This window comes from Corvus brachyrhynchos, unplaced genomic scaffold, assembly GCF_000691975.1.
Source record: "Corvus brachyrhynchos isolate BGI_N302 unplaced genomic scaffold, ASM69197v1 scaffold90, whole genome shotgun sequence".
NCBI classification, from domain to species: domain Eukaryota; kingdom Metazoa; phylum Chordata; class Aves; order Passeriformes; family Corvidae; genus Corvus; species Corvus brachyrhynchos.
The window spans coordinates 136,435-149,176 of NW_008236932.1; the positions used below are offsets into that span (position 1 = coordinate 136,435).

The window sequence follows — 12,742 nt, forward strand, 5'->3', positions numbered from 1 at the left end:
AGTTGTAGGGTATATGACACAGACAAAACTTACTGTATTCTTTCATGGTAGGTGCTCTTCCTTTACATCAGCCAAATACTGTTCCTCAGGTAAATAGTATAAAAAATGGCAGGCCAAACAATTCATCCTCGCTAGAATACTCTTGAGTAGTGTGTGGATTTGTAGGTCTTTGGACAGATCTGAATTGCTCTGGAATACATGATTAGTTTTCCTCGGTGAAGTGGCCCAGTTACCATGTTATATAGCCATCACATTGTTCTCTTCCAATGAAATAATGTGGGGGAGGAATAGGAGTCAGAGTAAAGTTTGTGATACCAGGTCATCTGCAGTACTAAATGGAGTCCTGAGTGAAAGGAAGCAGAGGTGTGAAAAAGTGTAAAAGGGACCTAGGCAAGTATTACTTGAACTGGATATACATAATGATTATTTGGGAATTGGCTCTTTCTACCTGAGGAAGAGATTTGGAGTAGTGGAGATAATTCCAGCCCTCAGCAGAGTTCAAAAAATGCAAATGGGATGTTGAAAATTAGGAACAAAATAAAGAACAAAAACAGTGTTACTCTACAGCATAATTGTATGTTTACATCTTGAGTGTGATATACAGAAAGAATTTTAAGAGAAATATGGAAAATATCTTAGACATCTGTATGTGTTCTGAAAGTCTGTATAGATTGCTGCATGCTATCACTGTAAGGAATTGGGCTAAATGAACCCTTTGAAAAACTGTTAAATTAGAACTGTATCATTTGCATGCATTCCAATTTGAAAGTATTTTGTAATACTTTTAAAGCTTCTTTCCTCTTTATTAATGCATGAAGGTAGTTATCTCATGTTGTTTTTAAAAAGAGCAAATTAACTTCCATACATTTTTCTATGGTACCACAAGCACTGCAATGTGAAAAGCACAGGGCAAATACAGATTATTCTTGATAATGTTTGATGTATACATGCACCTTAAAGGGTTGGAGGAATCATGGAGGAAAAAGAGTCACTAAATTAACTATTCCTTCTTGGTTCTAATGGTTTGACTTGAAAGGAAGAGAATGCATAGGTGCACCCTCCAGAAATGGGCATCTATTGATAGTACAGCTCACATCCTCTTCTCTTTGTGTAAAACTAGAGCAAGTGAATTCTTGCAGAATTTAGGAAGAAGCATTGTATCACTTGTGTTCCAGACTATACTGTACTGATAGTACATTCTGGAATTTAACTTTAAACGTAGCAAAGTCAGGCAAATACATTGTCATTTCTGAATGAAAACATTGACAGCTCTTACATGAGTGTACCTGTAATTGTAGTGGTTGTTGGTTGTGATAAAAGACTGAGAAAACTAATGTAACACTTAGATACAGTCAGACCTTGTATTTCAGTATTAGTTCATGTTAGCTTAATATGATTATTTGCTAGCCAGCAAAATTTAGTTCTCCTTTCAGGTGAATAACCCCTAAGATCTTCCTGCTCTCAATTTCACCAGGTAACCAGCAGAAGGGATTCTCAGAAAAATTCTACTTGATAGTGATAGAGTATACACAAAACCATTCATTGCTACATATGTGGCATTTACATTTGAAGTCAGTTCCTGTTTCAATAGGTAAGCCCTCTTTCTTGTATTTTTCTTTTAAAAAACCCTGCTATCTAGTGAATATGTGCTGTTCAGTGTAATCTAAATTGTATATCATCTTTTTGAAAAGATTCTGCAGTTGATTACAAGATTTTATCACAACCGTTCTCTCTTGGTTACTTAATTTTCTGATTGCTGAAACTCTTCAGCCTGAGCCCAGAGTTTGTTATTTTTCATGCTTTCTGAGGCCAGCTGTGTTTAACTGGCTTTGATACAGTCTAACAGTTAAGTTGTTTTGCTTTTTGGAAGGTTTTGTTCTGCAATTTTTGAGTTTGTACATAAGTTTTAAATTGGACCATAGTCTGAAGCACCTAAGCATCAGTGATGCCATTACGATTCCAAAAAATTTTGATGTTCTGAAATCTGGTTCTCTTTCAAACTACCAAACTACCTCTAAAACTATAAAGCTTTAAAGAAAGGTAAGATATGCTTTGGTAGTGTTCTGTTGACACTTGAAGATTTTAAGAAAATGTAAATCTGATATTCTCCACTTACCAGAGGAATCTGTTATATTACATATTTGTCACATAAACTAAATTAGTATTTCTTATTGTTGCTTTCAAATGAGAGATGTATTATTGCAATTAGTTTATAAGTTAGTGAGAATAATAAAGATCTAAGTTTTCTGATACACTCATTTGATGAGGAGATGACTGATAAGGCTTTTCAACAGACCTGTTGGAAATTTTCATGTTCCATCAATTTCATACTTCAACTATTGTTTTATTAAAAAAGGGAAGCATTCATATCACATTTTCTGTAGGTCTATGTTTGAAGGAATAAAATAGCTGTTATTAAAACTTCTCTGAAAAATAACTTTCACCAATGTGTGAGTTAAGACATGAAGGTCTTAATTTTTTCTAGCTGTAGGTATTCTTTGCTTAGTGAAACCTTATTTTCAGTGGATAGCCACATACATACCTTTTTGACTTTTTGACTACCTTTTTTGTTATACTTCAATTATTTTATAATTTCTCAATATTTCTAATATCTCAGAAGTATTTAATCTGAGATGTCCTCGCATTTCTCTTTAAATCTGAATACGAAAATGCATTTTATTAGAATGAAAGTAAAATTTTAAGTCATGTTTTGTCTGTCTCTTTTGGAACTGCTAAGGTGAGTAAAATCACTTCTTACATTAAAAAAAATAATTGACCTTTTCAAATTAACAATGCAAACTTTTTTTTAGATGAAAAGATAGGTTCATATCCGTCTGAAGAAGCAACACAAACAGAAGAATTGTATTCTTCACCAGATCCAGAGAAGATCCAGTCACCTTTCACTCAAAAGTATCGGGCCTGTAGAGCAAATCTTCAGAGCACCAGCCGGCTTACTCTGTCTTCCAAAATGGTGTATAGTCAAGAGTTGAGTATGCCAGAAGGAGTAGAGATAATAAGCGTAAAGCCATCAGCAGGTTTGTGATCTTTTTTAAAAGACTAAAACAGGGAATCTCTGCCTTTCTGCCTTTGGTCTTAAAATAGAAACAAAGTAATAGGAAGTTTTGGATTTGTTGTTAGAATTGAATATTTGTAGGTGAATCCAAAAGGTTTGCTAAAATGTACTTCCCTGACTTAATATCTCTGTCCTGGAGCTAACACTAAAATGAAGCTCTTATCTATTTACTGTATTCCACATTATTGCAATAGATAGAATAGTAGAAACACAAATGTTGCTTTGCAGTCATTCATGAAATTTTTTGTAGGATCTGTACTAAATGTTAAGGTTTTCGTCAGTACTCTTTCAAAAATAGAGAGTTTTAGATTTTTCAATAGCGAAATGTTCATTTGACAGAAGAGAATGTATGTTAATATTTGTGTTTAAATAATATGATTTGTCTCCTCTCTAGAGCACAAAATGCCATCAAAAGGTAGAACAGTTTCATCGTATGTTTGTCATATTGTCTCATTTGTGAGGCCCTGTAAAAGACCTCTTTGTGAGGAAGCAGTAATCCTTTTTTTAACTTGGAGTAATAGAATGGTGGCTGAATAAAAATGTTGTTGGTTTTGCTTTTTAATATTTCCCCTAGTAAAAGTGTATTTTATTTCATTTTAGGACATCTCAGTTCTTCTTCCATATATCCTGTTTGTCGTGCGCCTTATCTGCTGGCTACTTCCTGCTCTGATGAAAAAGTTCGATTCTGGAGATGCAGGGTTGTCACTGAATCATCATCTTCTTCCGTGCCGGAATATAGCACAGACAGTGATGTTAAATATGTATGGGAAGAATGGCCATTACTGATTGAGGATGGACTTCCTAGTAGTAGTGCTATTAATGTTCCAGGGAGGCCAACTGAAGTTAGCTGTGCACACACAAACAGATTAGCAGTAGCATACAAGCAGGTAGCATCTGAAAACAGCCATCTTTCTCAAGATTTTGTGATGCACGTTAGTATTTTTGAATGTGAATCCACAGGGGGTTCTTCATGGATTTTAGAACAGACGCTTAATTTAGATGAGATAGGCACCATGTTGGACTCTGGTGTTAGTGTTGATAGGAATTTAGTGGCATATAACCAACAAGACGCTTCTCTGTCTCATGGTGGGAATATTATACCCAACACTAAGCACTTGGTACACTTAGATTGGATGTCTAGGGAAGATGGTTCCCATATTCTGACAGTGGGAATTGGATCAAAACTTTATATGTTTGGTCAGCTGTGTGGAAAGAGGCAAGAACAAAATGGTAATGAGATTGTAGCGATCTCCCACAGTGGCAGTCCTAAGGCTGCAACCCTTTCTGGGTTTGTTCTGCTGCGTTGTGTTGACTTGGTTTCATCTGTAGAGGGGTCACCTCCTTTTCCTGTTTCCTTGTCTTGGGTGCGTGATGGCATTCTTGTAGTTGGAATGGATTGCGAAATGCATGTTTATTCTCAATGGCAATCTCCTTCTAAGCAGGAACTAGTTGGTACAGATTCCTACAGTGGAAGTATGCCATGCATAACTAGCTTAATGAAACAAAGCCAGTCAGCTGCCTCAGGTTTGCATCCACCAAAGAGAACCTTGACCAGATCTATGACCAGCCTTGCACAGAAACTTAGTGGGAAACGATCTGCCTGTGATCTGTCTATGGAAATGGAAGATTCTGGTCTTTTTGAAGCAGCTCATACATTATCTCCAACTTTACCTCAGTACCATCCATATCAACTGTTGGAACTCATGGATCTGGGTAAAGTACGCAGAGCAAAAGCCATTCTGTCCCATTTGGTGAAGTGCATTGCTGGAGAAGTTGTTGCTATAAATGAGTCTGAGCCTAATCATGACAAGAGGCTCAGATCTCTGACAATCAGTGCAAGTGGAAGTACCTCAAGAGATTCCAAAACGTTCAGCAAAACTGAGACTACAGACTATATCGAAATAGACTCTGTTCCACCATTGCCTTTGTATGCTCTGCTTGCTGCGGATGATGATTCATCTCACTCCTGTTCAGAGAAGTCCAATAATCAAAATAGTCAAAATAAAAAGGATATGCCCAATGACAGTTACGAAAATCTCTTTCAAAATACTGTTATAAGTACAGATGACCTCGTCATGTTTGAGGCAGATGAAGACAGTTCAAAACCAAAAGTCATCGATCTTTCTCAGTACAGCCCAACTTACTTTGGACCAGAACACGCTCAAGTTCTTTCTGGTCACTTGCTTCATTCAAGCTTGCCAGGTCTGACTAGGATGGAGCAAATGTCTTTGATGGCCTTGGCAGATACAATTGCTACTACCAGTACTGACATTGGAGAAAGCAGAGACAGAAGTCAGGGTAAGTTTTCTCTTCCAAGTTAAACGTGCTACTGTGCGTCACAATCTTTCCTGGGATTTCTTCCTATTTTGGAATATTTTTGTGGCTTAAAAAGCAACGATGCACCTTCATTTCATAGTATAACTGTGCCATCACAGTATTTACTATTTAACTAGACTTTCAAGGCCTAATGCTTTGATAAAAAGCAGATTTTCTTTTGCTATCTGGTAATGCCACTGTGAGTCCATCAGTCCACATACTATAATTATTTTTAATTCACTTTCGAAGAGACAGCTTTCTTAATGACAAATATTTGTTGTACACTGTAGAGAAATTGAGACATAATTTGGTTTACTTCTTTTAAACCAAAACTTGTTTCTTGCATTAAACAGAACAAATAACTTCAAAAGGCTTTATATTTGAAATTTTCTTCTTTGTCTTTTCTTGAAGGGAAGAATTATAGATTAAGCAATCATACGTACAAATTTAAAGCGTTAGCAGTCACAAAATTATATTTCTTCTGTTAAGATACACAATACTTTGAGTTATTTCTGTAAAGTGTGTGTAAAAATACTTATTTCCAGGTGGAGAAACTCTTGATGAGTGTGGTTTAAAATTTTTATTGGCTGTTCGGCTTCACACATTTCTGACAACAGCGCTTCCTCCTGTGCATCGAGCTCAGCTGCTTCACCAAGGTAACTGATGTGTTTTCTTAGATGAGTTGAGTTTTAGTGATGTAGCTGTACATATGACTGGTGTGCTGTTGATGTTTGTCTGCAGAATCAGTGATTTAATTGGTTGGGGTTTTTCAGGAAAATATTGTCCAATATGAATGAATGCTAGAGCAGAAAATATTTTGGTTTTGGTAAAGGTCTTGGAACTGAAGTGATTTTTTTTTTTTAACAAGTTTTTAGTTGGCAGGGGAGTGTTTCCGTTTCCCAAGAGTAAATGGCTTTCTAGTACCATGTTGTTCCAGTAACCTTCTGCAGGAATAATATAGTAGAAAACAGTACATATGTAGGGGTTTGGTACATAGTTGGAAAAAAAAAATTACTACTCAGATATTAAATATTTCTATATGCTTACTGTAATTATACAATCAACTATTTCATATAGGGTTGCAAGTTTTTTTATAATTTAACTAGTTCTATCCTGATATTGCAGATGACAGAATGAGATGGATTTGATTAGTCATAATCAGATCTAAAGGACTGGCTGTGATTACTCCTTTAGCAATCATGACAGTTGATGGCATTTTCAATCGCATGGCTTGTCACCCTTCAGCTGAATCAGAGGTTGGAATTTGCCAGGACAGCCACAGCAGAGCATTGCAGAGTTAGCTTTCTGATGGAGTAGTTTTAGTTGCAATACTTCTGCTTCTGGTGAGCTCAGAAACTAGTCAGAGTGAGAAGTGCCTCCGGGGCACACACGGAGGTGCCTTTCTAAAGAAGCGTCTGGCCCTCGCTGGAGTTGCAATTGTCCATAGCCAGCTATGTTGCTGCTTAGTAATTGCTGTCTTCCTCATGAGATTTTTTTACTTCAAGTTTTCTTTTGTATCTTTATCCTCAAATGTGTTTTCTGCTCTGATTATCTCAAGCCTGTGCATTTTCTAATCCAAGTCAAAATAGTGAACCTACCTTTCAAAAGCCTGAAAAATTTAACCAATACACTGCACTTTTTATCATGGCTAATCTTAGTGCCACTTACTATCCATATATTTGAACTTCGTAGAGAAGCTCTGCTCTTTGCAAACTTACCTAAGGAGTTTGCAGATGAAAAGTTGTTTCCAGCTGTATGATTTTTCTGTAATATTTGATACGGAGTCCTAAGAAATACTCTTAAATTTCTGTTGCCTCATCAGCAATGCACTTAAAAATTCAGTTTGACCTTCTTCCCTTTTCCCTTTCCCATTCCCTTGTTTTCAGATTCTGGATTATTTTATTAATGAATGTCTCCTGAATTTTCTGTTGTTTTGTTTTTTGGTTTTATTTTTTCCTAAATGTTTATTATGTAGGCTTATCTACCAGTCACTTTGCCTGGGCGTTTCATTCAGTAGCGGAAGAAGAACTCCTGAGTATGCTCCCTGCAGTGCAGAAGGGAGATCCAGCATGGTCAGAGCTCAGAGCTATGGGTGTAGGATGGTGGGTTCGAAACATCCACAGCCTGCGGAAATGCATAGAAAAGGTAATCATAGCATTCTTAAAAAAAAAACCAACTTACCAAAATCTTTCCAAACAGCTGTTCTCCAGTGTTTACTTTCTGTTTATGTAGTTTTAAGTTTTTAGATAATGAAGTTTTTCTGAATGTTTTCCTGAAGTTTTGTGCTGTATTCTTTTGTATGTGTTTTTTTGTATCAATATGAACTTCTGTATTTAACTAAATTTTTCTTAGTACTTTAGATTTCAAATTCCAGTGTGGAGTACATTTTTTGCTCTTAGATACTCCATTTTAAAGGTAATATTGTGCCATGCTTATTGTGGATGCTCAAGATACAGATGGAGCATACAGGTTTTTTTTATGGCAAAATTGAGAAACAAGTTGTGGGAAAAGGTTCTCTTTAGAAACCTATCAGAAGTGGTAACAATTTAGGTATTATATGTACATCTGTCTTGCAAATTGATTGTTTTCCATGATAAACAAACTTTCTACTGTTTTGTTTTGGCTTGGTGGGGTCTTTTGTTTGTTCGAGAATTTTGTTGGGTTTCTTATATTAAATATTTTAATCATCACAAATGTGGCAGTAAGCCTAACCTCATTATCACTTGTTTTAAGCTCTTGGAAAAGCCAAGTATGTTGAGCTAAAAAATGACATGCGCAAGATACTTTGACTACAAAGCATGAAGTGGTAAAATGCATGTCTCTACTTTTACTTTGAAATCTTCAGTAATTAATCATCACTTTATGAAACTTAACTGCCTTGCATTAAAAAAATTCCAGATATTCTGGGCCTGAGTTTAAGGTTACCTTACATGGGTCTTGAACTAGTCTTGCTCCCACTTACCCTGTTTCCTTTCCAACCTCCAAAAGTAACCTATAAACCTTTTTTCCTGTTGTGACTGGTCCCATCCTGGTTTTCAAGACTCCATCTGTCCTTTGGTTACCAGAGAAATTAGTAAATTAATTTTGTTATGGTTTTAGAAACTGATTTTGGATATAGGGATTTCCTTTTGATCTGCAAAAAAACTTCTGGAACTTGAAGAGCATGAGCTAAGTGATATCAAAGGGGCTGTTGTTCTTACATCAGACTCATAATGAGAGGAGGGATCCTGTATAAAAGAGAACATCAGAGCATTATGGGGTATGGCATGCCAGAAGCAACAAGAATCCCATTTAAGATTAATTTAAATTGTGGTTGGTTTTTTTTGCTTTTGACCTGTCTTCACAGGTGGCTAAAGCAGCTTTCCAGCGAAACAACGATCCGCTTGACGCGGCCATTTTTTACCTTGCGATGAAGAAGAAGGCTGTTATCTGGGGATTATACAGGTATTCAAGCTCTTACATGGAATTTCACAGTCTAGTATAATTTTGGGGAAAAAAGTTGAATGTGGTGGTAATCCAAAGGAAGCACAAATATTACCATTGAAAGCTGGGGTGTGATTTCTAAACCAGTCGTTACATTGAATGAGTAGTTTCTGATCTTATATTTACTGAAGGAATTTAATTGCTGTTTCTGAAGGTAGATGCTTAAAGTTTTAGTCTCAAATGTCCTGTAATTTTAATTAGCGCTTAATTCTGATTTACTTTTGAGAAATAGCAGTGTAGTGTGTGAAATGCCATGCCTATCTTTTGCATGAGTGTTTGCTGTTAAAAATTTTACCTTAAGTTCAGGGGACTGAATTACGTCTTTCTAACTGATGTTTCATAATACAGCATTCAGTGTTGCAAACCTTTTGAAAACTAATTTGCATTGTCACTTAAGAGCTAACCTTAAGAAAAGTGAGGTTTTCTGTACTTGTATTGGGTTATTGAAAATACCATTAGGTTTTGTATTTACTACAGTTTCTGCTATTTTTAAATATGTAGCCTTCTTAACTCCCAGTGTGGTGAGAGACTCTGCATTTCCTAATGTGAGATCTGTGTAAAATTATACTGACATCTGAGGAAATGAAGAACCATTGTGCATCTAAGAAAATGTAAAATGTTTTTATCAATTATGTTTGATATGCAGGTCCCAAAAAGATACTAAAATGACACAGTTTTTTGGAAACAACTTCACTGAGGACAGATGGCGTAAAGCAGCATTAAAAAATGCTTTTTCTTTGCTCGGCAAACAGCGTTTTGAACATTCTGCAGCATTTTTCTTGTTGGCAGGACACTTAAAAGATGCAGTGGAGGTAATAAAATTTTTTATGTTTAAGACTGTTACATTGTCCCAAATATACAGATAGACTGAATGTGGTTTGCATTTTGCATTAGTATGACCCCTGAAGCTTCTTATGCTTTCAATCCGTGCTCTTCTTTCCCACCTGAAATCAATGAAAAATACAAAACCTTCATCTTTACATTCTGAATCCTTTTAGCTGTCATATTAGTGACACTGAAAAGTGACGTGGGGGTAATTTCTCTGCTCTAATACTAAGGGGCCTACCTACCATTAGTTTCCTTTCAGATTGTCTACCCAGTCCTATATGAAGACAACATAGTTTCTTATTAGGAAGTTCCAGACATGGTGTTTTGGCAGTGATGTGGATTAGCTCCTACAATCCCTTTACAAAAACCAAACCAAACAAAAATTATGTCCTCAGTCTGTTTGAATTGCAATATTGTGAGGAAATTAATCTCTTTGATAATGAAGGATTTGTTCTGTAAAGCTTTGTAACTAAAACAACCAGAATCAAGAGGTAAGAGGTGGCATGTGCACATTGACAGTGATCTATTGAAGCCAGTCAATTTCAAAGATCTGTTGTCATGCCATATCTAAACTGAAGAAATGCGAATCAGCTCTTGCATGTAATAGTTAGCTACATCTGTTCTGTATACTTCTTGCTCACTTTTTATGGAGTTGATAGTCCAACTTACTTTAATCTGAGCAGATTTATTTCACTTCCTGTCCTGTAATAATTTTAAACTGAGGAGAAATTACAAAGTCTGGTCGTTTAAATATACTTACTCTCAATTAGGTCTGCCTTGAAAAACTGCATGACATTCAGTTGGCTCTTGTAATATCAAGACTTTATGAATCGGAGTTTGAAGTGTCTAGTACTTACAAATCTGTACTGCAGAAGAGAGTTCTGGGAAGTGTGTCTACTGGAAAAGAGAGCTCAGGAAACATACACTGTGACCCCTTTCTGCGAAGTATGGCATACTGGATTTTGGAAGATTATAGCAAGGCTCTTGACACTTTAATTAAACATTCTGTTGAAGATGAAGGAGGTAAGAATACAAGTATTTGGCCTGTTCAGTTGGTTTTAACTACATGTTCATTTCAGCCACCATTTCTTAAAGTGTCATCTGAACAAAACCACACAGTTCCTCACCATTGTTAGTAATTAGCTTGCTGCAGCAATGCATGTGGACTTTAATCGCAAATATAGTGACTGTATTGTTATTATCCTGTATCCAATGAATACATACTTTGTCCTCTAAGCATGTGAATATCAGGATAATGGAATGACCCTGTAGTAATGCAGCTGTTTTTCCAGAAGCGATTTAAAGAGACAAAGTAACTTCTTAATTAATTTTACTTCATCACAGCCTAAAACAAAATTCTGATTGTCCAGTTACATAGGAGAGTCTGAAAGACATGGTGTTTTGTAGCTTTTAATCCTTGGTAAAAACAGTTGACTACAATAATAAACTCCCAACAGAAAGATTTTGAAGCTCCTTATGGAACAAGGAGGCCTATGTGCATCCTGACAGCATGTGAGTCTTCTAGAGCAGTTAATTTCTATGTTCATTTGCTGGCTTTGTAGGCCTTCTAAGAATCAGTTGTATTGTTTCCTGAAGGTAGTGTTTTCACTGAAGTTAAATGCTTCAAGTTCTTGGTGGTTAGCTGTTTTCAGTCCTGGCTGCTGAGAGAAATTGGAAGGGAATAAATGAAGGCTCAAATACTTAACACTGGGTAACTAATTTGTGAAACTGATTTCACTAGAAGTTACGTGCCGCAGGATGATTTTGAGCAAATGAGGAATATAATGTTTGGTTGTTTCTATCTTGGTCCCATCTTTCTGTGTAAAATAATTTTAAAGTTATTCTGTGATTCTGTGTAATTCTTCTGTGGTCAGTTCATTGTCTTGTTTGTGGTGTCTTGCTTTATTTTCTTACCTAGAAGGTGCTTTTTGATGTACCTCTCTCTGTTAACTGTCATCAGTTGTGCCACAACTCCTGACAGAGGAGAGAGTAGGGGTTTATTTCTGCTATCCTGAACCCTTTGAAAGCTGTGTGAATCATCCTGTGCTGATGCTTCTCTCTCTTCAGGGTTTTTCTTCTTGTGGACATGAAAATAAAATGACTAGGTGTTGCACTGTTGTGTAATTCATTTATTTGTATGTAATACTGCCACCATTATGTATAAATGTTATGGTTTTTCTAGTTCTATTGTAAGTTGCATTTCTTTAAAGATGTAGACAAAAAAAATATACCAATCTAAACTTTCTAAAATGGACTTTAAGTAAAAAATTTGTAAGATATAACACCTTTTTGTCATTCAGAGATGGATGATGGAGACTTCAGAAATCTAAAATGAACCGAAAAGTAGTCTTGTTTGGCTGCAGTAAAACCGGGCTGACTACAAGGAAAAGAAATAGCAGCTGTTTTAATTTAAAAAGTCTTGCCTGCTGCCCCACCCTGCTTCTTTTTAGTAGGTTTGGCAATGTCCTCCCCACTGAAATATTCAAATGATAAAGGTGCAAAGAAGGGTACAGTGAAGTAAACAGTAGAATGGATGTATGAAGTAGACAATAGAATTGATATTAAGACCTAAAAGCCTTCTGATGAACTTAGGACTTTGCAAATCGGTTATTTCATGTGGAGTGGTAGATTTTCCTTACGCTGCCATATCTTTTCAGATGGAGATGGCTCATCAAGTTGCAACCCTGCAGTGTTTAACTTCTATAACTACTTAAGAACACATCCTCTCTTGCTGAGACGTCATTTTGGCTCTTCTGATACATCTTCCACACACATTTGCCTAACAGTAGAAAATGGATTAGCTGACAAAATCAACCTAGGTGAAAGACGGCTGTTTTTCACCACTGCATATGCTCATCTAAAATCTGGTTGTCCTATGTTAGCCTTAGAAGTGTTATCAAAGATGCCCAAAGTTGTCAAGAGGTCAAAGTCATTCAGTAAATCCCCTAGTTTAATGGATACTGGTAAAGATTTCTCACCATACTCTCCATTTAAAGAGTTTGAAACAAAAGATCAAGCTTCCAGTATTGATTGGTCACAGCC

The 12,742-nt window shown here is 36.2% G+C and overlaps 1 protein-coding gene across 1 annotated transcript in view; it reads left to right on the forward strand.

Moving 5' to 3' along the window:
- Positions 1–12,742, forward strand: part of DMXL1 (Dmx like 1) — a 67,758-nt gene that overhangs the window by 22,520 nt on the left and 32,496 nt on the right. Inside the window, exons 15-23 of the mRNA XM_017728283.1 lie at positions 1,475–1,591; positions 2,811–3,035; positions 3,674–5,371; positions 5,935–6,045; positions 7,365–7,534; positions 8,736–8,833; positions 9,519–9,684; positions 10,471–10,723; positions 12,358–12,740. Coding sequence (XP_017583772.1) covers positions 1,475–1,591; positions 2,811–3,035; positions 3,674–5,371; positions 5,935–6,045; positions 7,365–7,534; positions 8,736–8,833; positions 9,519–9,684; positions 10,471–10,723; positions 12,358–12,740 — 3,221 coding nt within the window. The remainder of the gene's footprint in view (positions 1–1,474; positions 1,592–2,810; positions 3,036–3,673; positions 5,372–5,934; positions 6,046–7,364; positions 7,535–8,735; positions 8,834–9,518; positions 9,685–10,470; positions 10,724–12,357; positions 12,741–12,742) is intronic.